Here is a 27,411-nt window from a genome sequence, read left to right on the forward strand (position 1 = left end):
GAAGTGATGCCTGGCACATGCGCAGTAGGCCCAGGAGATTGGGAGACTGTAAGGGCTGGTAGGCGCGTGTCGCTCACTTCGGGAAGTGGCTGCTGCGGCAACATGCTGGAGGAGCTGGGTTTAATCGGGACCATAGGCGAGGATGAGGAGGTGGCGGTGGAGCCCGAGTCTGGCTCCGATGACGAGGAGGACGAGGTATGACCCGGGCAGGGGCACCGTCAGGGGGCAGGGGCCCCGTTACGGTCCGCGTTTCCTTGTCTGCTCTCTCTCCCCACGATTCCTCGTACTCACCTCCTCAACCTCCCCGTGCCAGGCCGGGAGGTGCCCCGAGAAGGGTCTCTGTGACATTCCGAGCGCTCCCTCCGTTTCCTTGCCACTGACTTCTCCTCACTGCCGCGTCTTTGTCCGTGCGGTTCCGTAGGCCAGGAATGCCACCCTCCTTCGCTTGGCGAACTCTGTTCATTCCAGGTTCTGTGTGATACCTTTCCAGAGGTGACGCTAGACCTGGCTCCTGATCTCAAGGATCCATGGTTATCTTCCATTCATTCGTTCATTAAGCCAGTATTTTTTAATAACTTACCTGTGTTACTCCTAGTGTTAAGCCTTGGGGACATAGCAGTAAACAGGATGGGCAAGGATACAACTCTCCTGAAGCTTATGCCAGAGTCAGGGATTACAGATAATAAGCAAAATGTCAAATTAAAAGGGGTTCGTGTCAAGACCAAGGTGCTGGCCCGCCAGAGATTCCACCCAGCTGTTTCCCTCTCTGTGCAGCCTCATCTGCATACTTGACACCTCCCATGACCTCTTAAAAATTCAGCTCCTGCAGAGCAAAACTCCTGCTCTCCCTCATCCTTGACAGCTTCCTTCTCATCCCTCTCTAGTGCTCTGCAAGCTGGCTCGGGAATCCCTCTAAAACTCCTCTGTCCACACTGCTTCCACCCGAATTGAGGCACTGCCCCCTTGCACCTGGACGCCTGCAATCCTAACATACCTGGTCTCCAGCTCTTTCTCTTGCCCCATTTCCGGTGTCTTTTCCATTTAGCAGACAGAGTGATCTTTTCATAATACAATCACATTAGAGTCCTCCCTCACTTAAAGCCCTTCAGTGTCAAATCCTGTTATCACGTGGCTTTCAAGGTTCCCCCGGATCTGGCCCTTTCCACCTTCTTTAGTCTCATCTCCTGCACAATTAACGCTTCAGACTCAACTACTTCATTTCTCAGAAACCTGCATGTTCCTTTTTCTTCTGCTGCTCGGAGCGTTTCCCTCTCCTTTTCCTCTGCCTTGGAACATTCTTCTCTGGTTTGTCTAGAAGCTCTTAAATGTCATACTTACTCTCATCCTTGAAGCCTCCCCTGACACCTCAGCCCCATGCCAAATGATTAAATGACCCATGCTGTACCTCTATGGTACCACTTACACAAAATTGAAATTTACTACATACTTAAATCTGTCTGTTGAAAGGCATTGTAGAAGAGTGACTCCCAAATAGAACCTAAGTGGGTTTCAGTTTCACCATTTACCTGGTGGTGATCTTGGCAAGATACTTAACTTGTCTGTGTCTTACTTTCCCCTCTATAGAGTGGAAATAATGGTAGCACCTCATAGGGTTATTGTGAGGCTTAAAAAAAAAAATTACATATATATGCATGTGTGTATACATAATATATGCTTCTATGATATATAACTAAGAATAGTGTCTTCAGTAATTGCTCTCAAACGCTGTTAATGAACCCACTAGCTTTGCAGCTTGTTGACTACTCTTTTATCCTCAGAACCATGAATATTAGATCTCAATAGATATTTCTTGAATGGAAAACTATTATAAAAAAAGAATCTGTGGATCTGAAGCAAAGATGGCAAAAATGATGACAAAACTGACCCTCAACTTCCCCAGATGCCTTCTTCCTCCACCCCCAGTACATTTCCGTGCTCTCATTCCCAGTTTAGCCAGATCTTAAAAAGAAACTAACTCAAACTGGTACAGGGTCTTTTCTACTTTCTGCCAACCAAGAATGTGTTTTTCAAGCACTTTGTCAAGTGTGAAGTGCAATACAAATATTAGGTAGTTAAACTAGGTACTTGAGAAATGGTATGTAGTCATTAATAAAAAAAATTATGCATCAGAGTCCCTGTGAGATTGTTTAATCCTAGGTCAGAGTAAGCTGTCTGATCAATATGGCATGTTTTAGTTCTCAGATTTTCTTCCTTCCAGACTTCCTATCCTCCTGAAGTCACAGTTCAGCCAGCTCTCCTTCCTTCTCAGTTTCCATATGTATGGGTTTTTAAATTTATTTATTTCATTTCATTTATCCCCCCCGCCTTGTTGTTTGAGCTCTCTGTCTGTTCTCACCTCTCCTGGGTGGTATGGGCCAGCTTGCCTTCACCAGGAGGCCCCAGCTGAATCTCTGTATGGGTTTTTAAAGTTCTCTTTTTGTTATTGAATTCTAACTTAATTGAATCATGGTTGGAGAAGAGTCTGTATAGAATCGATTCTTTGAAATTTATTAAAGACTTTCTTAAACACTGACTGTGTAATCAATTTTTGCAACTATTCCATGTGTACTCAGAGGAAATATGCCTTCTTTGCTTGATAAGTGCTGTGTTCTCTCTACATGCTGATTGGAATGAAGCTTCTTGTGTTAAAATTTTCTGTAGGCTTTCTCAGTTTTTACCTGCACAATCTATTAGTTCCTGAGGGAGGTATGTTAAAATCCCCCACAGCACTTGTAAATTGGTGAATTTCTTCTTGTAATTCTCTCAATTTGAGCCTGTGTTACTCTTAGATTTTTCTAGTGAATTTTACCCTTTAGTGATTCTCTTTTTTCCCCCTAATATAGCTTTTTACCTTAAAGTTTATCGAATGTACTATTATTCTAGCTGTGCTAGCTACCTTTTGCTTAAAATTGCCTGGTATATCTATATCTTTTTCCATCTTTTTACTTTCAACAGTTTTAGGTGTGTTTGTTTCTTGTAAACAGCTGGATTTTTAAAAATCCAATTTGGTAATCTGTCTTTTAACTGGTGAGTTTTGTCCTTATACATTTATTCTTTTTTCCTTTTTTAAGATTTATTTCTTTTTCTCCTCCCCTTTGCTCTGTGTGCTCACTGTCTGCTCTCTGTGTCTGTCCGTTGTGTACTCTCTGTGTGTGCTCGTCGTCTTTTTAGGAGGTGCTGGGAACCAAACCCGGCGCCTCTCATGTGGGAGGGAGGCACCTATTGCTTGAGCCTCTTCTGCTCCCTGTTTGTTGTGTCTTTCATTGTGTTTCCTCTCTTTCTCTTGGTTGTGTTATCTTGTTGTGTCAGCTCACCACACCAGCCCATTGCATCAGCTTGCTGTCTTCTTTAGGAGGCACCAGGAATGAAACCCAGACCTCGCGTGTGATAGGCAGGTGCCCAAATGGTTGGATCCGCTTCACTACATTTACTCCTTTTTTTTTAAAGATTGATTTTATTCCCCCCCCGCCCCGTTGTCTGCTCTCTGTGTCCATTCGCTGCGTGTTCTTCTGTGCTTCTGTGTATGTTTGTATTCTCATTGGGCAGCTCCAGGAAACTGATTCTGGGACCTTCTGGAGTGGGAAAGAGGCAATTACTGTCTGTTCTGCTATGTCTTCTTATTTTCTCTCCTTTGTGTCTCTCTCTCTCTTTTTTTTTAAAGAATTATTTATTTTTAATTTCTCTCCCCTTCCCCACCCCCCCCCCAGTTGTCTATTCTCTATGTCCATTCGCTGTGTGTTCTTCTGTGTTCCCTTGTATTCTTATCAGTGGCACTGGGAATCTGTATCTCTTTTTGTTGTGTCATCTTGCTGCGTCAGCTCTCCGTGTGTGCAGTGCCACTCCTAGACAGGCTGCACTTTTTCCATGCTGGGCGGCTCTCTTATGGGGCACACTCCTTGTGCGTGGGGCTCCCCTACGCAGGGGACACCCCTGCGTGGCATGGCACTCCTTGTGCACATCAGCGCTGTGCATGGGCCAGCTCACCACATAGGTCAGGAAGCCCTGGGTTTGAACCGTGGACCTACCATGTGGTAGGTGGATGCTCTATCTGTTGAGCCAAATCCACTTCCCTCCTTTGTAACTCTTGTTGTGTCATCTTGTCGGGCCAGCTCTCAGTGTCAGCTGGCACTCCTGCATGGGACAGCTTTCCCATGCTGGGTGGCGTTCCCATGCAGGGGGGCACTCCTGCTCTGGGTGGCATTCTAGCTTGGGCTGGCACTCTGCATGGGCCAGCTCGCCCTCACCAGGAGGCCCAGGGCATTAAACCCTGGACTTCCTATATAGTAGATGGGATCGTAATTGGTTGAGCCACATCTTTTCCCCCCTACATTTATTCTTATTCCTGATAAATATTTGGATTTCTTTCTCCCATCTATTTTTGGGATGTTTTATTTGGCCTGGATTTTTTAAAAAAAAATTATTGCTTATTCTTTTATGCCTTTTTATGACTGTTCTTTTATTTCTTTCTCCCTCTTCCCCCCTGGTTTGGAAATTAAAAATTCCCTTTCTGTTCTTTTGTCAGGCAGCCTCATTTCCTTTCTCCTTTGCTAGTGTTCTTTGGTCTCAGCTGCATGTGTTAACAGTCACCCTGCCTCTCCCTCTTCCCAGGGGCCGGTTGTTCTGGGCAGAAAGCAGAAAGCCTTGCAGAAGAACCGCAGTGCTGATTTCAACCCTGACTTCATTTTCACTGAGAAGGAGGGGCTGTACGATGGCAGCTGGGCCATGGCTGATGTCATGAGCCAGCTCAAGAAGAAGGTGAGGTCCATGGTGACCGACAGTTTCAGGCCTTGGGCCGTGAAGGTTGAGCTGTGGGTTTCTGAGTCACACCCTGACCTCTCTGCCTTTTTCCATTGGCTAATGTTCAGCAGGTACAGGGGAGCCTTTGGAAATGACTGATTCCATATGGATGGGACAGGGAGAGATGGTGACAAATAACTCACATTTGATTAAGGCCAAACTAAGAATAAAATGATATGAAACATGTTTATTGCATTTGTGGAAACTTTTTGTAAATTTTTTTTTTTTGCTTTTTAGTATTATTTTTCAGAGAGTGCCAAAGAAATTTTTCTTTTTCAAGTAAATTATGAACTGTTTGTCCCCCTGGCCCATGTTTTAATGAAAAGTCATTCTAGAGTCATTTAACAAATGTGTTTGTTGCCAGTTCCTGGCATATGGACCTCATGTAATTATGGACTCTGTCTTATGGCGCTTACAGTCTGGCAGGGTAGAAATAGACAAGTAATCATGCAGTTATATGCAGCTGTGCTAAGTGCTGCAGTGGTTCAGGTGCTTTGAGCATGTATAAGAGGGCCTGCCATTTACTTACCCTTTCTAAAATTTTAGCAGTATGTAGCATTACCTGATTTTCCTTGGATTTCAACATTTTAATTTATAGGTGAATTTATGTTTGATTAGCATGGGGAAGGGTTTTTGCAAGTAGCATTCAGATATAGTGTGGCATCTCTTGGTAATTATATGATGCTGAATAGTAAACATCCAGAATGTGGATGTTCTTATGTGTTCATGGTAATTTAAACTTTTTTTTTTTTCAGAAATAGATGATTTATTTAATTACTTTCTTTACCATGAATAATCCACAGATTCATAATGTCCAAGGACAAATGAGTCTCTTCTATATTTGAGACCTGGTCCTCAGAGAAACCTTGCTTTGTCTCTTTCCCACACATATATTTCTTTTTCACCTGTTTCTTTGCAGAGAGCAGCCACTACATTAGATGAGAAGATTGAGAAAGTTCGAAAGAAAAGGAAAACGGAGGTGAGAAAGAAACCTTTTACTTCTCTTTGCAGTGAAACCCTGAGCTTGACTCTGAACATGATCCCCCCATTTCTCTGCGAGACCTGCGCTGGGGTGGGGCTGGTGCAGAAAGGCTTTCTTGTGTGTTTATTGTTACTAGTCACTAAGAAGCCACGTCGCATTCTGACACAGCTAGGATAGGGTAGTATTGCTCTTCTTCGGTCTTGGTTTTTTTGATGTTTGTAGTTGTCCTGGCTTTTTTATTGTTGTTGTTGTTATTTTGTCCCAGGATAAAGAAGCCAAGTCTGGGAAGTTGGAGAAGGAGAAAGAAGAAAAGGAAGGCTCTGAACTGGAGGAACAGGAAGACCTTGCAGGAAAAGATGAAGAAGGCCCAGACAGTGAAGAATCTGAGACTGACTACTCATCAGCTGAGGAGGACATCCTCACCAAAGCAGGTACATGTTACGGTGCAGGCGTCAGAAATGGGGATGGAAGGGTAGAAAGGGTCCCTCCTCCTCTGCTGTGCAGATAATGTTTAAGACCCCTCTCTGCAGTGCTGAACTCCTGCTTAGTCAGTAGAATTTAGTCATGCTCCATCTCCATTCCCACACAGTGTTGGGCACCTCTATCTCTCAGACTTATCTGGGGTGAGGGTTTCCCACCTCCCAGCTTAGCTGTGTCCAGGTGCATAGTGGATGTTCCATAAATATTTCTTGCAGAAAGGAGTGACATGTGTCACAATGTAGCTTAGTGGCTGAGAGCCTGGTCTCTGGACCAGACTTCCTGGGTTTACTCCCTGTTTGAACTTAGGCAGTTACTTTCCCTTGCTGCCACTTTGTGTCCTTATCTGTGAGACCAAGGCTAATGACAGTAGCTCCTCGAGGCTAATGACTGTAGCTCCTCGTGGGGTTGTTGTAAGGATTCAGCGCATTAATCCTTATAAAGCACTGGGACAGCGCCAAGCGTATTGATGTCGCTCACTAAATATGAGCCGTGATTGTTAGCATATTTTTCTCCATAGATACACTCAAAGTAAAGGACCAGAAGAAGAAGAAGAAGAAAGGACAGGTGAGTGTGGGCTTTGGAAACAGTGTGCCACCTGGAAGGACTTGAAGGTTACTTGTTTTTCCTGGGCCCTTTTTACTGCATTCTCATTCTCTGTCCTTTGGTTTATTGGTGTAGGAAGCAGGAGGATTTTTCGAAGACGCGTCTCAGTATGATGAAAACCTCTCCTTCCAGGACATGAACCTTTCCCGCCCCCTTCTGAAGGTAGCGGCTTCTTTTGGTATCTGTGGCATTATTGCAGGAGCCCCTCCTAGGCTCCCTGCTTCCCTTCTTGCCTCCCGAGCTCTCTTTTCCACACAGATACCCCTCTGAAACAGCCTCACATCATGACCCTCTTCTTTTCCAAACCCTCCAGTGTCTCCGTTTCACTTGGGGTAAAAGGCAAAATCCTTACAGTGCCCTACCAGGCCCTTTCTCTTCTGGTCCTCTCTGATGACACCTCCTCACACTTACTCTGCTCTGGCCAGACCCTCCTTGTTTCTGGCCCTCAGACAGCGCAGGCATTCCCTTTCTTCAAGGCCTGTGCACTTGCTCTTTCCTCTGCCTGAAAAGTTCTTCTCCCGGAAGTCCACTTGGTGTGCTCCCTCCCCTCCTTGAGGCTTCTGCCTCCTCGTGCTCCAGCAGAGCCTCCCTCCCAGCCCTACTTTCATTGCCTCCATTCCCTTTTGCCTTTGTCCCCCAGATCTGCCTTTTCTCTGTAGCATTTATCGCCCATGATGTGTGTGTTTTGGTCTCTTTTTATCAGATCGTGAGATCCATGCGGGCAGGGGTTTTTTTCCTCTCTTTACTCATGGATGCTCAGTGCCTAGAACAGTGCCCGGCACCTCGTAGGCGCTGGATCAGTGCTTGTGGCGTGAATGCCTAGGCGGGTGGGTATCGTTACCACTTGGTCAGAAACCTGCCCTCTTCCTGTTGTTCGGAGCCTCCCCACCCTCCTCTCTGACCCTTTCTTTTCCCTTCAGGCCATTACAGCCATGGGTTTCAAGCAGCCCACTCCCATCCAGAAGGCGTGTATACCTGTGGGTCTGTTGGGGAAGGACATCTGTGCTTGTGCAGCCACTGGGACAGGTAAAAAGGACAGGGATTCAAGGGGGCGGGCAAAGGACACCGGACCCAGAAGAACAGGGCTCTGGGTTGACTCACGAAAAGGCCAGTTGGCTCAATGTGCCTGCTTTTTTGAACGATTGCAAGAGTTCACAGGAATTTCATATTGGATTGATGGTTTTAATGGCTCTTGAAGATTTTGACCAGTTTCCATTTTGTCTCCATAGCAGCATTTTACGGACCATTTGGCGTCCCCCTCTCCCCCGCTGGGTCGTTAGCGTCCCTGTGGCTGTAAGCTGGAGGGAACTGGGGGAGGAAGGGGGAATCTCTGTGGGGGTGAGGACTGAGAGTAGGCACCCAGCACAGCCTGGGCTGAGTCCCAGAGGTGGTGAGAACTGAGGGGAGGGGCCGGAGGGGAGGGTGGAGGTGCAGGGGAGACCAGGATGTTCCATCTCTGCCTCAGTTGCTCGCCCCTGTCCTAGCTCCCGCTGGCTGCCCCCAGGACTTGGGGGAGAGAGAGGTTGAAGAGTCCAGTCCTTAAAATACTTAGTTGACAAAAAGCAAAACCCAGTCCACCACAAATCCATAGCTTGAAGACCCGGGAAGCTTAGGCCCGTTGGCTGGTCCCACAGAGCACAGGAAGCCACTTCCACAGGAACCCGGATGGTGGGGAATGCTCCTCACTTCTGCCTCCTCCCACCACCAGGCAGGTGCTTCATGCATCCTCAAGCCAAGAAGTTGTTTGTTTTTCCTGCGCCTGTTTGCATTTTTTGTGAAAAGATCAAGAATTGCCACACTTCGGAATTCACACTAGCTGGCAGACGGTCAAATGATTCAGTCTTCTTGGACGCAGTTTGGCAATACATATCCTAACTCGGGTGTTATTAGGAGTTATGCTTTTGTATTTATAATGATTTATCTTAAAGAAATAAAGATGGATGTAAGCAGACTTTTCAGAGGCTGAGAAGGCCTGACTCACTTTCATATTCTGAGGAAGTGACCCAAACAAGGCTTTAGAAATTATGGTTTGTAATAATTTGTTCTTTAAATTTTTGAATTTTGAATTAAATAGTTTCTGTTTTTGAGTAGGTTGTATGTATGTACATCATTCTGAAGTCAAGGACTTGCACTAAAACTGTGCCCTATCAGCCCACTTCCCACCCTTACCCGAACCCCTGGTGTTAGTTTCTTCCTCCAGAGTTTTTTCAAATGCAAATATAATTCAAATGAATTTCAATTCAGATGCAAATCAATCCATAGATATTCCCCCTTTTATACAAAAGGTAGCAGGCTCTGTATGGGGCTTTTTTAAAACTTAACCAGAAGTCTCGGATATTTTTTCCCACCAGTACCTAGAGCAGCAGCATAATACTCCTTTGTATGTTTGTTGTGGCATACTTTATTTTAAACTTTTATTTAAGATTTATTTATTTACTTATTCCCCCTCTCCCGCCCCCCGTTGTTTGTGCTCACTGTTTGCTCTCTGTGTTTGTTTGGTCTGTTCCATGTGTGCTCCTTTTTTGTTTTTTGTGGGAGGGAGATGCCTGGCTTAAACCACTTCCACTCCCTACTTATTACTTTTAAATAAAGTATAATTTATATACAGTAAAATCCTTAAGTTTTAAGTGTATAGCTTGATGCATTTTTACATATGCACATTCTCACACAATCAAGTAGTATATTTTCAAAGTTTACATATGACAAATTAATTCCTTCTTTTGGACCTCCCATGTGGTCCTGCTAAGCCACATCCGTTCTGTGCTCATTTTTTTGCTTGATGATGTCTGCTTGTCTGCTTGTGGTTTGTTTGTCTTCTTTAGGAGACACCAGGAACTGAACCCAGGACCTCCCATGTGGGAGGTGGGTGCTCAACTGCTTGAGCCTCATCTGCTCCCCAAATTAATGTTCTTAACACAAAAAAGTGGTATAATAGTACAATTCAGAGGATAAATGGTATGTGTATTTTTATTCATTTTTAAGCTGTTTATTTTGAAATGATTGTAGATTCCCAGGAAGTTGCAGAAATGCTACATAGAGTCCCTTGAACCTTTTCTCCAGTTTTCTCCAGTGGTGACATCCCACGAACTAAATGATATCAGAACCAGGAAACTGATATTGACACAGTACTGTTCACTAAATTACAGCATTTACCCTGTTTTCTAAAGGATTTGTTTTTAAAAATAAGTAGTGCATGCTAGGCTGTCTGGGCGCATAGCAGGTTGCAGTGTTCTCAGAGATGGTATCTAGGTTCTTGGCTTTGTCACGAGAAAGAATTCCAGAACAAGCCACAAAATAATTAGGCAAGCAGAGAATTTATTGAGGAGTAAAAAAGCAAGAGAACAGAAGTACACCTTTCAGGTATAAATGGGCATTTTCAAGGGAGAAAATGCCAAGTTCTGCCTTGGGGTCCCCTGTTTTATGCGGGGAGGTACAGGACTCCAGGGTCTGTGCTGATTGGCATATTTGAGACCTAGCAGGGAAGCTCTATTGGGTGATTTGATTCTCTTAGGGAGTTAAGGGTTGCTGTCCGATGGTGATTGGCTCCTGGCTCTTGCTCTTGAGTCCTGCTGGAATTTGTGCATGTGGGGCTTGTGAAAATAGGTGGGTAGTATGAGAATATCCTGTTTCCTTCCTTTTCTTCTGTTGAGTGGACTTTGTAAGCTGCATTCCCGTGACTTGTTTATGCAGTCAGTGGGCACACTCCGTCGGTGTTGTTTCTGCATCTATTGGGTGAAAGCCTCAAACTGCTTTCCTGTCACATCAGCAGGCACCAGCTACGTACTGATTGCCTATCTACCTCGGTCCAGCAGGAGGCTGTTCCAGTGTTTTTCACCGTTGCGTGGAAATGTATTAGATATTAGGTTTTCTGCCTGTTCCTCTTAGGCCCCTATTCTGTCCTGCCTCGGCAGATTTCAAGGGTGGAGGTCATCTCTGGTTAATCGTGTCCGGGTGTCTCTGGCCACAGGCTCCTGGTCCTGCTGGGGTAGGCCTTTCCTAGGAGTCAAGGTTTTATAAAGGAGACAGACAGTCACCCCTACAGGGTAGATTGCGTAGAGTATTTTTTTTTATATATAAATGGAAAAATACATATTCTAAAGTGATTTTTCGAAAGGGAAATTACAAAAGAGAATGTGTAATGTCATGGCATTAAAGATGATTTTTTTCTATTTCTGTCTGCCCATTAAAAAAATATATGTTGGTAAGCTAGATACCAAAATGTTAACAATGTTTATCTCTGGTTGGCTGAACTGCAGGTGATTGTTATCTTTGTGCTTTTTCATGTTTCCCAGATTTTGTATAGCTGAACATGTGACTTTGAAACCAGAAAAAAAGCTCAATGGAACGCAAATTGCCTTCCTTCTCCTTGTCCAGATATGTAGGTTCTCTGTGCTCAGGTGCAAACCTAAACCTTGAAGGAACCGACCCCCTTCTCACGGCTTGCCTGCTGGCCCTCCCTCCAGGTAAGACCGCTGCGTTTGCCCTGCCCGTCTTGGAGCGTCTGATCTACAAACCCCGCCAGGCCCCAGTAACCCGTGTGCTTGTGCTGGTTCCGACCCGAGAGCTGGGCATCCAGGTGCACTCCGTCACCAAGCAGCTGGCCCAGTTCTGCAGCATCACCACCTGCTTGGCTGTGGGTGAGTTCCTCGCCAAGGGCTTCCTGCCCAGCCCCCGAGAGACCGTGACGTGGCGAGGGGTGGGTGCGCCTCGCTCTTCTCAGCGGGGCCAGGAAAGACCCTTATTGACTGAATCTACTTTTGAAAACTGGGATGACATGTCAAAGGAGATGATGGGGTGCTGGGGTCAGTTGGGACTTGAAAAATGAAACTTAAAAAGTAGCAAAATGGCACGAGGGTGGAAGGGGTTTTTCTTTTTTGAGTAATGAAAATATTCTTAAATTGAATATGGTGATGAATGCACAACGCTGTGATTACACTGAGAGCCACTGATTGTACATTGATTGTACAGTGTGGATTGTATGGAGTAAATATTTCTCAATAAAACTGTAAGGAAAATGAGGAAGGAAAAATAAAACACAAGGGTATACTACTACTCACCAATTGGAAGAAAGTTAAATTTAAAAACAAAAATTAGTGAAACGTTGATTTTGTTTTGTTTTTGTTTTTCCTAGATATATACACCAAGTTTAGGTTATAATTCTGCTTGGCATGAATCATGAGTCAAGTTTTGCTTATTTTGGGGATAATTTTTCTGATGAAGTCATGTGATAGTGTGATCTGGTCTCTTTCTTTTACCTTCTTTATGTAATTGGAAGTCCAAGGTGATTTTTGTACATATGTGCGAGTTTATCATCAGATACGTCCTAGGGAGTATTCTGAACTGCCTTTGTGTCATCATCCTTTCCGGTTTTCTAACTAAGCCCATTTGTAATGAAATACTCTGTCTCTCCCAATATTGTAAAGTCCACGGGACTGGGTACATTGTCCTTTTGTTTTCTGCTGTTTTCTTGGCACCTGGCATGAGACCTGGCAGGCAGCATGTGCTCGGCAAACATGGGTAAACGGCTGAGCTGGGCACCTGGTGGGGCTCTTGTTTTTGCAGGCGGCCTGGACGTGAAGTCTCAGGAGGCAGCTCTTCGGGCAGCGCCCGACATCCTCATTGCCACCCCTGGCCGGCTCATCGATCACCTCCACAACTGCCCCTCCTTCCACCTGAGCAGCATTGAGGTGCTCATCCTGGATGAGGCCGACAGGTACCCCTGAAATGGGGGAGTGCTGGGTGCCGTGGAGTCCCAGAGACCACACCCCCAGACCTTAGCTTTGGCTGATTGGCAAGAGGAGAGAAAAGAGTTTTGATCTTAGCCCTTCCTTGGGGACTTGGTGGGTAGGGGTCCGGGCTCACCCCAGTCTCTAGCCAGAGCAGACTCGTCCTCATATGCTCCCCTCCAGGTCAGTCTTGGCCCAGAGCTTGGCTCTTGTCCCCACTGTCAGTCAAAGCCTGATAACCAAACCTTGGCTGGGGAAGTGTGCACAAAACAGCCAGGGTTAATACACATGCCGAGCTACATCAGGGTCTCAGGTTCTCATGCCACGCAGGGTGGGGGAAGATGGGGTGGAAGTGAAACTTCTCCAAGTACCCCATCTTATGTTGATTTGACTTTGGAACCATGTCCATGTGGAAGTGTTTTAGAACTCAAAAGTAAAATTAAACAAAACTGAATACAAACAAAAAATAACAAACTCAAGACTTGTTTTAACACAGTTCTCTGACTGTTATTTCTTTTACTGGGATATATTTAAGGACAAAAAGAAATCTTAAACTTAGAAGGTTTGTTGTTGGTAGAGGCATTGGCATAGTAATTCTTTTTTTTTTTTTTTTAAAGATTTATTTTTTATTTATTTCTATTCCCTTCCCCCTCCCCCCCCAGTTGTCTGCTCTCTGTGTCCATTTGCTGTGTGTTCTTCTCTGCCACTTCTATCCTTATCAGCGGCACTGGGAATCTGTGTTTCTTGTTGTGTCATCTTGTGTCAGCTCTCTGTGTGTGCGGTGCCATTCTTGGGCAGGCTGCACTTTCTTTTGTGCTGGGTGGCACTCCTTGCACGTGGGGCTCCCCTACGCGGGGGACACCCCTGCGTGGCAGGGCACTCCTTGTTCGCATCAGCACTGCGCGTGGGCCAGCTCCACACAGGTCAAGGAGGCCTGGGGTTTGAACCATGGACCTCCCATGTGGTAGGTGGACACTCTATCCATTGGGCCAAGTCTGCTTCCTGTGGCATAGTAATTCTGAATGTATTTTGTAGGTATTGAACAGCAGAGCAAAAGTATAAATAAATTAATAGTGTTAGAAACCAGGTTTCTCCCAGTTAGAGAAGAGTGGTACAAATATAGAATGGGGGCAAATGAGAAAGAAAGCTGTGGTGTTAGTGTTGAATTGGGAGCATTGCTATGAACTCCTGGTTTTGAATATATCTCTATATATCTGTATATGGATCTGAATACATTTCAGCTCCAGCTCTGTCCCTTAAAAGCACTACTAGGGCCTAGAAACAATAAGACTCCCACCACCAGATCGTTGCCTTACTCTTTTCCACTAAAAGGAACTAGGGATCCTAAGAAAAGTGGCTGAATCCAGGTTTGTGACAGGAGAAAGGCAAATTCAGGCTGGAATATTTTGTTATGCCAACGCAAGGCAGAGCTCAGAGCGATGGGCACACGTACCAGGACATGGACGCTGCAGCAGCTTGCTGCAGGCAGGAACCACCCATGGAGGCTAAAGCTTGGGGGAAACTAATGAGGAGCAGGGAGTTTGCATGGTCTGAGAGGGTCTTCCCACAGGGTTCTTACTAGTTTGGAAGAGGAAAAAATAGAAACTATGCATTAGAGAAGTCAGGTAGCAGCACCTTGACTGGGTAATCAGAAGAGACATCACAGCGAGGGATGGGTGGACATCACGCACCTCTGGACGTGGAGGAATTTTTATTAAAAACAAAAAAGGTATGGAGGGAGGGGCATTGTAGTCTTTAAAAATGGCTGTGTCTCAAAAGACAGAAGCTGTGGCCGTGTTTCCATTTAGGGGGATAAGGAGATGACGACTGACCGCCATACCTGATCTGAGACCAGAGCCTGTGCAGGGGAATGCTGTGAAGGTTTCTAAGTACTTAAAAGAGGAAAAGGGGAGCCGAGGCGCCTCGGCGGTTGAGCGCCAGCTTCCCACATACGAGGTCCCGGGTTCAGTCTCCGACCATGGTACCTCAAAAAAAAAAAAAAGAGAGGAAAGGCTCCCTTTTTGGTGGAGAGATCAGGCAAGACACCCCATGAATCAAGTGATCAGACTCCCCCTGGAACAGACTGACCTCCCGTATCTCCTGATGCAGTGAAAATGGGCATGGCCACACCCCGCCCCTGCCATTCTCCCAAGGGTGCTCTAACTGGCTCCAGTCACCAGGAGGCAGATGGACAGATCCACCTTGTGAGAAGTTCTTCAGAACAGCTGGCCTGGGCATGTCAGGGTGTCAGGGTCATGAAAGACCAAAAACAAAAAAACAGAAAAAAACGGGGGGAATGTAGGGGGGGACATTTCTAGATTAGAGCAGACTAGAGAGCATGACAACCAAATGCAATGCATGAACTTGAAAGATAACTCTAAAATCACATTTTGGGGGAAGTGGATTTGGCCCAATGGATAGGGCGTCTATCTACCACATGGGAAGTCCAGGGTTCAAACCCAGGGCTTCCTGACCCATGTGATGAGCTGGCCCATGCACAGTGCTGATGAGCACAAGGAGTGCCATGCCATGCAGGGGCATCCCCCGCATAGGGGAGCCCCACACACAGGGAGTGCACCTCTTAAGGAGAGCCGCCCAGCGCAAAAAAAAGTAAAGCCTGCCCAGGAGTGGTGCCGCACACACGGAAAGCTAATGTAGCAAGATGATGCAACAACAAAAAAAGATTCCTACAGAAGAACACACAACAAATGGACACAGAGAGCAGATAACTGGGGGGGGGGGGGGAAGGGGAGAGAAATAAATAAATCTTAAAAAAAAAATCAAATCACATTTTGGGGGACAGTTGGGGGGAGTTTGAAGATGGACTGTACTTTATTTTTTTAAAGATTTATTTATTCATTTATTTATCTCCTCTTCCTCCCACCCACCCAGTTGTCTGCTCTCTGTGTCCATTCGCTCTGTGTTCTTCTGTGACCTTTTCTATCCTTATCAGCGGCACTGGGAATCTGTGTTTCTTTTTGTTGCGTCCTCTTGTTGTGTCAGCTCTCCATGTGTGCAGCGCCATTCCTGGGCAGGCTGCACTTTCTTTCACGCTGGGCGGCTCTCCTTACGGGGTGCACTCCTTGCGCGTGGGGCTCCCCTACGCGGGGGACACCCCTGTGTGGCAGGGCACTCCTTGCACGCATCAGCCAGCTGCACACAGGTCAAGGAGGCCCTGGGTTTGAACCTTGGACCTCCCATGTGGTAGGCAGACGCCCTATCCATTGGGCCAATTGCTTCCCTGGACTGTACTTTAGATATTATTCCAACACGTTAAGTTTCTTCTTGGGATGATAATGACATTGTGGTTATGTAGTTCATAGTTCTTAAAAGATGTGTGCTAAAATATTTAGGAGTAAAGGGACATTGTCTGATTTGCAAATAGTTCAGGAAAAAAAGACAAAACATGTCATAAAGTGCGACTTCTCGGTGAATTTCGGTTTAAGGGTAAAATAGCAATATTGTTAATAAGTAAGATTACAGCATAACCGACAATGCAGCAGTGGAAGAGTGGCCTGTCTGAGGCTCTGTCCCCTGACTGCGGCAGAGGAGAAACGGATCTAGTTTTGCTGTTTCCTTCCTCTCCCTCCTTGCCAGGATGCTGGACGAGTACTTTGAAGAGCAGATGAAGGAGATCATCCGAATGTGTTCCCACCACCGCCAGACCATGCTCTTCTCGGCCACTATGACGGACGAGGTGGGCCTGGGGAGGGGCCAGTGCAGAGGCCCCAGGGCCGGGCTGGGGGTGTTGGCCGGGCCTAGCAGCTGCGCCTCCTCTCCCTCTCTGACTGCTCGGAGGTGAGCATGCCCGGCTTTGTGCTTGGCAGGTGAAAGATCTGGCTTCTGTCTCCCTGAAGAATCCTGTCCGGATATTTGTGAACAGCAACACGGATGTGGCACCCTTCCTGCGGCAGGAGTTCATCCGGATCCGGCCTAATCGGGAAGGGGATCGGGAAGCCATCGTGGCAGGTGAAGCCCCAGGGTAGGCCCTCGGGCCCCAGGGGGTCCACACGGACGCTCTTGGCCCTGTGCCTTCTTTAGCCAGCCTTCCCCAGCCCTGTCGGAGGTGCGGCCATTCTTCCACTCTGTTACTCTCTCCAGGAGTCATTCTCGCCTCTTACCACCTCACCTCCTTCCCACAATCCATTGCTTTTCACGTCCTGCTGGAATCCCAGCCACTTCCCACAAGTGCTCCTTCAGTCCTGGCCATGTCTGCCTGTTGCCTGGGTCATTGCAGTAGGCAAGAAAAACTTCATTTCAATTTCAAAAAATAATAGACAAAAGGCAGCTCAACAAATTTTGGAAGGATTACTTTAAAAAATCCAGGCACATTTATCCTATTTAATCCATTGTTTCTCCAATGTCTTGAAGGATGAATAAATGAGCACATATTGGTTAAGTGACATGACCAAGGTCTCCTAGTTAATGAAGGAAATGGAAAAAAAGCTTGGTCATATTCACATCTCATAAAACTAAATTGGCCTTCTTGAGTCTGCTCTTTTCCATTCTCCACACCACTGATATTTAAGATTATCTTTGGGAAGTGGTTGTGGCTCAACTGATAGAGCGTCTGCCTACCAAATGGGAGGCTCCAGAGTTTGATACCCAGGGCCTCCTGACCCGTGTGGTGAGCTGGCCCATGCGCAGTGCTGCCGCACGCAAGGAGTGCCATCCACTCGGGTGTCCCCCGTGTGGAGGTGCCTCACGCGCAAGGAGTGCACCCTGCAAGGAGAGCCGCCCCACGCGAAAAAAGCGCAGGCTACCCAGGAGTGGTGCCGCACACACACAGCTGACACAGCAAGATGATGCGATAACAACAAAAAGCAACACATTTTACCGGTGCTGCTGACAAGAATACCAGTGGACACAGAAGAACACACAATGAATGGACACAGAGCAGACAATGGCGGGGAAGGGGAGAGAAATAAATAAAATAAATGTTTAAAAAAAAAAAAGATGATTTACAGAAGAACAGGTACTCCCGCTACTTCCCTATTTATTTTTTTAGGATTTATTTATTTTCCCTCCTCCACCTGGCCCCAGTTGTCTGTTCTCTGTGTCCATTCGCTGTGTGTTCTTCTTTGTCCGCTTCTATCCTTGTCAGCAGCACCGGAATCTGTATATCTTTTTTGTTGCATCATCTTGCTGCATCAGCTCTCCGTGTGCGGTGCCACTCCTGGCCAGACTGGACTTTCTTTCGTGCTGGGCGGCTCTCCTTACGGGGTGCACTCCTTGTGTGTGGGGCTCCCCTATGCGGGGACACCCCTGCGTGGCACGGCACTCCTTGCGCGCATCAGCACTGCACATGGGCCAGCTCCACACGGGTCAAGGAGGCCCGGGGTTTGAACCGCGGACCTCCCATGTGGTAGGCGGACGCCCTATCCATTGGGCCAAGTCCGCTTCCCTGCTTCCCTATTTAAAATCCTTCACTGACTTCCCATTGCTATTATGTGAAAGTGCAGACTCCCCAGTAGATCTTCTAAGACCCTGCATGACCTGCCCCAGCTGCCCCTCTGCCTTGGAGGATTGCTCACTGCACCCCAAGCTTGCTCACCTTTCTCTTTCTCACACTCACCAGCATGTGCTTGCCTTGGGGCCTTTACGTTTGTTGTTTCCTCTGCCTGAAACCTTCACCAGCGGCTCGTAGTGACTCTGCTTTGTCATTCAGGTGTCAGCCCAGTGTCACCTCTTCAGAGACGCTGACTCTTCCCATTGCTTCCCTGTCTTCCCTTCACTTTTTTTTTCTTTTTTTTTTTTTTAAGATTTATTTTTATCTATTTCTCTCCCCTCCGCCCCCCCGTTGTTTGCTGTCTGTGTCAACTCGCTGTGTGTTCTGTGCCCTCTTACACCCTCAGTGGCACCGGGAAACCGTGTCTCTTTTTTATTACGTCATCTTGCTGCATCAGCTCTCCATGTGCGGGGTGCCACTCCCGGGGGGGGCTGTGCTTTTTCAGGTGGGACAGCTCTCCTTACAGGGCACATTCCTTGTGTGGGGGCAGCCCCACATGGGGGACACCCCTGCGTGGCACGGCACTCCTTGCGCGGCAGCACTGCACGTGCTCCAGCTCACCACGCGGGTCAGGAGGCCCTGGGTGTCAAACTCTGGACCCTCCATATGGTAGGCGGATGCTCTATCGGCGGAGCCATGTCCGCTTCCCTCCCTTCACTCTTGTGGGGTTTATCACCCTGGGGGACTGGCTTCTCTCCCTCCGCCCTGGGCTGAGCTGCACATGGACAGGACCTCGCTTGTCTACCCAGTGCCAGGCACAGTGCCAGCACTTACGGAGGAGGACGTGGGTTGCCTCACACCCTTCTCCCTAAGTGCTGACGGCTGCCCGCTTGCTCTGACCTCCTTGCCAGCTCTCTTGACAAGGACCTTCACCGACCATGTGATGCTGTTCACCCAGACCAAGAAGCAGGCCCACCGCATGCACATCCTCCTGGGGCTCCTCGGCCTGCAGGCGGGCGAGCTGCACGGCAACCTGTCCCAGGCGCAGCGTCTGGAGGCCCTCCGGTGAGTTGGGGATGGCGTCTGAGGCTCCCACCCTCCTGGGGCAAATCAGAGGGGAAAGTATGACCAGAGGGCGATGTTGGAGCCGTCGCAAGGGACGCAGATGCCACAATTCCCCACTTTCCAAGTTTTATCTCATGACTCCAAGGGCGAGTCTTCCAAGCTTCCAGAACTCTGACTTCCTTCTCTTGTGGAATTCTCATGCCTCAGAACTCGAGTGGGGACTTCTGGCCTGGAAAGACAAAGCACGTGGTCTGTTCTCTAGAGCTTTCCCAGAGCAGTGGGAGTAATGAGATCTTATAGAACCAGACTTAGAGTCAAAGCGAGCAGCCCTTTTTTGACCATCTACTTTGCCAACCCCTGTCCCCTGTGCTTTACCGCTGTGATTTCTTGTGTACTTCTCAAAATGTGGAGTAAACCCTGTCGCGAATGGCAAATGGAAATCCCTTAGAACTCTCCACACACCCCATTCTCTCCAGTCATCACTAGGATGCCGAAAGTTGTGTTTTAAAGAAGGGCTGTTTGGAATGTTGAGTCATTTGCCCACATTCCTTTTTATGCAGCAGTGCCCGTACTTTTAATATGTATAAGAATTACTGCATAAGGTTGCATACACAGAACTCCATTTGCTTACTCTCGTGTGAGTGTTAATATCAAATGGTCTGACATTCAGAGTCCATCCCGCTAGGATAATCTGTATCCTGCTGCTTGGCTCTGAACGGACTTGTGGTGACTTTGTTGTGGTTTCTCTGCTGGCTTGGGCCCCCTGCAGAGCATTTTTGGGGTGGGATAGCTGGATGAATTTCTCTGCTCCTAGGCGTTTTAAGGATGAACAGATTGACATCCTAGTGGCCACGGATGTGGCAGCCCGTGGACTGGATATCGAGGGCGTCAAAACGGTGAGCAAGCCCTGTCTCCCTTGAACTTTTGGTGTGGGACTTTTTGCCTTTCACCCCCTGACCCCCTTTTGACTGTTGCTCAATTTGGACCTTCTAGGTAATCAATTTCACAATGCCCAACACCATCAAACATTATGTCCACCGGGTGGGGCGGACAGCACGTGCTGGCAGGGCTGGACGTTCAGTTTCTCTGGTGGGCGAAGAGGAGCGTAAGATGCTGAAGGAGATTGTGAAGTCTGCCAAGGCCCCTGTGAAGGCCCGGATCCTTCCCCAAGGTGAACAGGCAGCTCAGAATAATTTGGATGGGTGGGCCAGGGCCTGGATCCGACTCTGTGGGAGTGGGACAGCTTAGAGTGGAATGGGTGAGAGCAGGTGCTTTGTGGTCAGGAGCCAGATTTGAATCTTAGCTCTGCCACTTCCTAGCTTGAGTGACCTTGGATCGGTTTTACCTCACCCCTCCGAGCTTCAGTCTCTTCACCTAGAAAAGGGAATAATTTTAGGATTGTAAGCAAGGTACGCTACCGAGTGATATTTCTGATGTGGGAAGAGAAGGTCTTTTGTTGGGGCAGAATCCCTCCTATCATTTGGGAGTTGGGGCAGACAGCGAGGAGACCAGCTTTCATACTTTTTGGATACCTTTGTGTTCTTTTTTTTTCAATCTCATGGAGATTTTGGTTTTTTTTTTTTTAAGAGAACTTGCAGGTTTACAGAAAAATGATTCATAAAATACAGACTTTCCATATACTATTTGTATTAGTCAGCCAAGGGCGTGCTGATGCAAAGTACCAGAGATCTGTTGGCTTTTATGAAGGGTATTTATTTGGGGTAGAAGCTTACAGTTACCAGGCCATAAAGCATAAGTTACTTCCCTCACCAAAGTCTGTTGCCACATGTTGGAGCGAGATGGCTGCCGATGCCTGCCAGGGTTCAGTCTTGCTCCTCCTCCCAAGTCTCTGTGGTCCCAGCTTCTTCTAATATTAGCCGTAGTCTGGGGCAAGTCTTGTCTCTCTCCTGGGGCCTGTTTCTCTTAGCTGCTGTGCTCTCTCCAAGGTCAGCTGTAAACTGTCAAGCGAACAGCTCGTCTGTCTTCCTGAGGCCTCTGCTGTGTCTAATGGAGCCTTTTCTCTTTCCTCACATATCTGCTTCTCTTTGTGTTTACTTCCCAAGCTCCAGGATCAAAACTCCAACTGTCTCCTCTGCCGTGTCATTTTCTCTGTGAGTCCCTGCCTGCCAAGGAGGTGGGGACTCAACATCCTACTGATGTGGCCCAAACAAAGCCTTAGTCGTAATTTAATCAAGGAAGAGTAAAACCTCTGAATCCAATACAATCTAATATGCGCAGAGGAACAGACTAGTTTACAAACATAATCCAATATCTATTTTTGGAATTCATAAACAATACCACACTGCTATACCATCCTATTGTTAATACCTTGCATTAATGTGGTACATTTGTTACGATTCGTGAAATGACAGTTTTATAATTGTTCTATTAATTATAGTCCATTGTAGGACGTACTGTGTTGTACAATCCTGTTTTTTTCTTTTAATTTTTATTCCAGTAACATACATGCAACCTGAAATTTCCCATTTTTACCACATTCAAATATATAATTCAGTGCTATTAATTACATCCATAATGTACCATCACCACCATCCATTACAAAAACATTATAATCAACCCAAATAGAAACTGCAATTTAAGCATTAACTTCTCATTCCCTACCCACATCCTGTCCTTTGGTAACCTATATGCTAGACTCTGACTCTGAATTTGCTTATTCTAATTATTTCTTATCAGTCCCATCATCCAATATTTGTCCTTTTGCGTGTGGCTTGTTTCACACAGCATGTTGTCTTTTAAGGTTCATCCACGTTGTCACATGGATCAGAACTTCTTTCCTTTTGATGGCTGAATAATACCCCGCTAGCTGTATGTTTTGTTTATCCATTCATTGGTTGATGGACACTTGGGTTGTTCCCATCTTTTGGCAATTGTGAATAATGCTACTTTGAACTTGGTGTGCAGCTATCTACGTCCCTGCCCTCATATCTTTTGGGTGTATACTTAGAAGTGGGATTGTTAGGTCATATGGTTAATTCTGTGCTTAACTTTCTGCCAAACTGCCAAACCATCTTACACAGTGACTGCACCATTTTACATTCCCACCAACAATGAATGAGTGTCCTATTTCTCCACATCCTCTCCAACACTTGCTATTTTCCATTTTTTAAAAAATAGTGGCCATTCTTGTGGGTGGGAAATGGTATGTTACTATGGTTTTTATTTGCATTTCCCTGATAGCTGATGATTTTGAACATCTTTTCTTGTGCATTTTGGCCATTTGTATACCTTTGGAGAAATGTCTGTACAAGTCTTTTGCCCATTTTTTAAATGGGTTTGCCTTTTTGTTGTTGAGTTGCAGGACCTTTCATTCTTTTTGTTCTTCTGATTTATAGGGGTCATATAAAGCACATTTCCTTTCAGATCTTTTTCCATTCATATATGTCCTTTCCTTCTTTGCCCTCTTTTTCATTTCATTCACTCTTCAGCAAACAATTACTAAGAACTACTGCGTGCCCTGTGCTGTTATGCTAGGTGTTGGGGGAATACAACAGGGAACAAAACAGAGTGGTGTTCTGGAGGCAGAAAGAGACAATAAATAAGGTGATAGTAGAAGTGATAGAGGTGAGCAGGAGAGGTGTTTCTTTAGAAAGGCTGCTCAGGAAAGGCCTCTGAACAGATAGATAGCCTTTCAGCTGAGCCCTGGGTGATAAGATTGAAGCGGCCATGGGAGTACGGGGGCCAGAGTGTGCCAAGCAGAGAGAAGAAGGGTGAAGACGCTGAGGGAGGAACAAGGTTGTTGTGTTAGAGAAAGGAAAGTAAGGTCAGAGGGTCCAGAGATGGTGAACAAGGGGGAAGTAGATCAGAGTGGCAGGGTCCACTCTTGGGAAGTTTGGAATTTATTCCAAGAGCAACAAGCCTTTGGGGGGTGTTAAGCAGAGAAGTCACACCAAGAGAACAGTTTCCTAGGGAAATATGTAATAAATACTTAGCTACATTAGTTTCATAAGCTATATGGCATTTATTTATTTTTATCTTTTTTATTATCTTCTCTTGAGATGTCATCCTCAAATTCCGGGACAAGATTGAGAAAATGGAGAAGGACGTGTATGCAGTCCTGCAGCTGGAGGCTGAGGAAAAAGAGATGCAGCAGTCTGAAGCCCAGGTAAAGCTGTGAGGAGGGGTCTCTAAGGCTGCGGCCACGAGCAGCTGTCGACCCCTGGTGGTTCGGCCCTGCTGAAGGTTTGCCAGATAAAAAGCCGTCTTCAGAGTGCCAAGCCCTGGCAGGCAGTGGCTTCTGCAGTTGCCATATTATTTGTTGGTTTCATAGCAGGCCGTGGCCCCACCAGCCTCCTTTTGCTGTCCCCACAGATCAACACAGCCAAGCGGCTCCTGGAGAAGAAGGAGGCACCAAACCAAGAGCCTGAAAGGAACTGGTTCCAGACCAAAGAGGAGAGAAAGAAGGAGAAAAGTTAGTCAGAAGATGTTTAATATATAATGCCTTTCCCCTTTTAATACACAAATGAATTCATATTGCTCTTGCTCTCTTCATTTAACGTCATAGTTTGGAGCTCATTCTCTGCAAGCATAAGATAGCCGCCTTTTTTGTTGATGGCTGCGTGGTCTTCCATCATAGGGGTAGACCGTAATTGATGTAACTAGTACCCTGTTGGAGGACCTTGAGGTTGTTTCCAGTCTTTTGCTATCATAAACAGCGATGTAGTGAATAATCTTGTAAATTTCCCCTTCACAATTAAGTGATTATCTCTGACTTGCAGACTTGCTAGGACAGGAGATATGTGTATTTGTAAATTTTTAGGTATTGTGAAATTGCCCTCCATAAAGCTTGTGCTAGCAAGTTAAGAAACATTTATTTTTATCTGATGAGACCAAAAAGAGGGTATGTATGTTAAATTTCTCTATTAACAATGAGTTATAATTATATTGGTTAGAAGGTGTGGGGCAGCAGAAGTGAATTAAATCCTCATCTTTCATAATGGGAGATTGGTAGATAATGAATGTCTCGTGGATTAGTTGAGAAGCAGTGGAATGAGCATGCACTTTATTATTTAGTGAAGTGGATGTAACCACCAGGGGAGAAAGTGATTGCTGCTTTTCATTGTGAGCCCTTATGACTAATTTTTTTTGAGGTCCTGGCGCCCGGGATTAAACCTGGGACCTTGTAGGTAGGAAGCTGATGCTCAGTTGCTGAGCTACATTGACTCCCTGAGTTGGTTTTTTGGTTTGTTTGCTTGTTGGTCTTTTGTTTGTTTTTAGGGGACACCAGGAACCAAACCCAGGACCTCCTATGTGGGAAGCAGGTGCTCAACCGTTCGAGCCATATCCACTCCCCCTTATGACTCATTTAAAATTATGTATAGGTGTTATTGTAAGTTTTACAAAGGATATAAAATGGTCCCTGAAATCTCATGCTCTCTTTTTATCCCAGTTGCCAAGGCTCTGCAGGAGTTTGACTTGGCCTTAAGAGGAAAGAAGAAAAGGAAGAAGTTTATGAAAGATGCCAAGAAAAAGGGGGAAATGACTGTGAGCAAACCCCTTTGAGTTGACTGCTGCGCAGTGGGGTGGGTCAGGGGCTACCTGGGCTGTTCATGCTCATACCTCACTTTCTTCCCAGGCAGAGGAAAGGTCCCAGTTTGAAATCCTCAAGGCACAGATGTTTGCTGAGCGGCTGGCCAAGAGGAATCGCAGGGCCAAGCGGGCCCGAGCAATGCCAGAGGAGGAGCCAGCGAGAGGCCCTGGTAGGCAGATGGGGAGCGCCAGTAAGAGCTTGGAGGAAGGTCCTCCCTGAAACTTGTGCTTGGAGTCTGGGAGAAGATTTGAGCGATGATGAAAATAGCTCAAAATTTTCGAGGAATTAGTATGTATCAGTGTGTACTGCTGTCTTTTTATTGGCTCCAAGGGGTGGAGTGACCCCTTGGTTTGTGGGGAGAACTAAGTCTTTTGACTCGGTGCCTAAGCCCTTAAGCACTGTTACTTGGAGTTGGAGGAACCGAGTAAGAGTGGAATTAAGTGAAGACAGTCTTCAGCCTATTTCAAATTTAAGTGGTTTATTTCATGTTGAGACTCTTGTAGTCATCCTTTGAAGGACTTCTTTTCACACCTGGTACCTCTGATTCCTTATCTTTTTTCTGCTGGGATCTTACGTCTTGCCTCTTTATCAATAAATTATCAGGCCAGAGCATCCACTAAGCCATGAACCATTACCTTGAACTTAAAGGGATTAAGGAGGGATTAAGGAGCTTGGGCCAAAGAGGACCATATCTAACCCATTCTCTCTCTGTACAGCCAAGAAGCAAAAGCAGACAAAGAAATCTGTATTTGACGAAGAACTCACCAACACTAGCAAGAAGGCCCTGAAACAGTATCGAGCTGGGTAGGGTTTTAAGTCACTATGGAGCCCCTTTGGCATTTTGATAAAAATTATGAATCTTCTCCCTCCTTTTCTACCCCCAATTTTCATATACATAGAGCTTTATGATATATACTTTCAAGGGCTCATATCTTCCTTTCACCTACAAACCCACCTGTGGAAACCAGGGTGAGAACAGGTTCAGAAATGGAGCTTTCCCTTAGGGGAGGGATAGTTACTACTCTCATATCTCAGGTCAGTCTGGTAGAATCTTAATGGTTCTTGACTTACTCTTGGGAAATTGTTGTCCACACTGTGTTCCTCAGTTCAGGGTTGGGATAGGGAAGAACTAAGCTAAGTAGTTTTATATTACAGGGGAAAGAAGAGGCTTCTTCCATCCTTGTTTTATAGCTGGGCCCTGGCTTCTGCATACCCTTATTATCAGGTGGACACGTACTCAGGCCTGGAACTCTAGGTCCCGAAAATTATGCATCCCAGTGAATTTCTGCTGCTTCATGTGGAAGTTGGGCTGTGGTGGGGATGATGTCACCCATTTGTCCAACAGCTTTCCCCATTTCAACCTCTCATCTCCTATCACCCACAGTCCCTCCTTTGAAGAAAGGAAAAAGTTGGGCATGCCCCACCAGAGACGAGGAGGAAACTTTAAATCTAAATCCAGGTAATATTTGCAGTTTTCGAGGGTCAGTGGTATGACTATTTGGGGTTGGAGGAGAAGAAATTTGATGGAAAAGGAGTTTCTCCTTACTTTTTTCTCGTCTTGGGGGTTGGTCTTAACTCTGTTGATTTTCTTAATAGGTATAAGAGGAGGAAGTAGCTACGGTGACCTGAAGAAGTTTGTGGGGCAGCCCTTAAATCCCTTCCCTGTGGGAAGTCATCCTGGCTTGGTTTGTCTTTTCTCCATTTGTAAAGGTTCTTAAAAACTTGGTGTCATTTGTACATTAAAAAAAAAAAAAGCTCTGTGTGTAGTTTGTAGGTATTTCCTAAGCATCCTTATCAATCAGCCAAGGCTCCCTTTTTGCTCATTCATTTTCGTAATAAAGAATATACCAATGGGAAAAGTATTTTGGGGGATGAGGGAAGGAAGCAATACAATTGCTTCTCTGGCTCTTCACCCAGTGACAAACTACCCCTATCTACTAGCTTGCCCCACCATATACATGTAGGTCTTATAAACTATCTCATTCAGTTCATTTTCCTCCTATGAGGTGACTGTTACTCTTCCTATTTTGCAAAGAAACAGGCTTAGAAAGACTAACTTTATAAGGTTGCATTGCTTAGGAATTCAGGGTTTTGAAACCAGAGTCTACCTGAAGGTATACCCTGATCTCTCAACCACTATGCTATAGAAGTGCTACTGGACAGATGGACACTCCAAGGGGACAAAAGAAACCCTGATACCGAAACTTGTTAAAAAAAAACAGATTTTACTCTGCAAAATGGTGGTTCTCATCCTTTTCTGAACACACATCCCTTAGAGATTTATGTGAAAGCTATGGGGTCCCCCTTGGGGAAATTGTTTGTAGTTCATAGCATCATATATAATTTCAGGGTGTGTCTGTGCACCCCCTTTCCCAGCTAAAGGTTTTAATAGTTATCAGCGTTCAAAGAATGTGTTCAAAACTATTCATTTAGACTCACTTACCAGTTACCAATAAAGGGTTCCAAGTCAGTAAATGACGGCACAGCTGCATGATGGAGCGTGGTTCAGACTCATGGTCTTTATATTCTTTACAGAAAGATGCCCAAGCTAGAGTCTTGGGTAAAAAAGGCAAGTGCAGAACTGTGTACTTTTGTTTTTTTTAGGAGGTACTGGGGATTGAACCTGGCACCTCATACATGGGAAGCAGGTGCTCAACCACTGAACTATACCTACTTGCCAATTTTTTAAAAGATTTATTCCCCACCCTTCGTTGTTTGCGCTTGCTGTCTACTGTGTCTGTTCATTGTGTGCTCTCTG

The 27,411-nt window shown here is 46.0% G+C and overlaps 1 protein-coding gene across 1 annotated transcript; it reads left to right on the forward strand.

The window, feature by feature from the left end:
• On the forward strand, positions 1-26,411 carry DDX27 (DEAD-box helicase 27). The gene is made up of 21 exons (XM_004475286.4): positions 1-195; positions 4,609-4,755; positions 5,717-5,776; positions 6,045-6,210; positions 6,777-6,823; positions 6,938-7,024; positions 7,783-7,888; positions 11,326-11,499; positions 12,425-12,575; positions 16,186-16,285; positions 16,416-16,557; positions 18,949-19,102; positions 19,917-19,998; positions 20,096-20,273; positions 23,122-23,228; positions 23,435-23,534; positions 24,513-24,607; positions 24,699-24,822; positions 25,370-25,457; positions 26,038-26,112; positions 26,250-26,411. The coding sequence occupies exons 1-21, from the start codon at positions 7-9 to the stop codon at positions 26,266-26,268; spliced, it is 2,391 nt and encodes a 796-aa protein (XP_004475343.2). The 5' UTR covers positions 1-6; the 3' UTR covers positions 26,269-26,411.
• The last annotated feature ends 1,000 nt before the right edge of the window (positions 26,412-27,411 follow it).

This window comes from Dasypus novemcinctus, chromosome 24 (assembly GCF_030445035.2).
Source record: "Dasypus novemcinctus isolate mDasNov1 chromosome 24, mDasNov1.1.hap2, whole genome shotgun sequence".
In the NCBI taxonomy this organism is placed as follows: domain Eukaryota; kingdom Metazoa; phylum Chordata; class Mammalia; order Cingulata; family Dasypodidae; genus Dasypus; species Dasypus novemcinctus.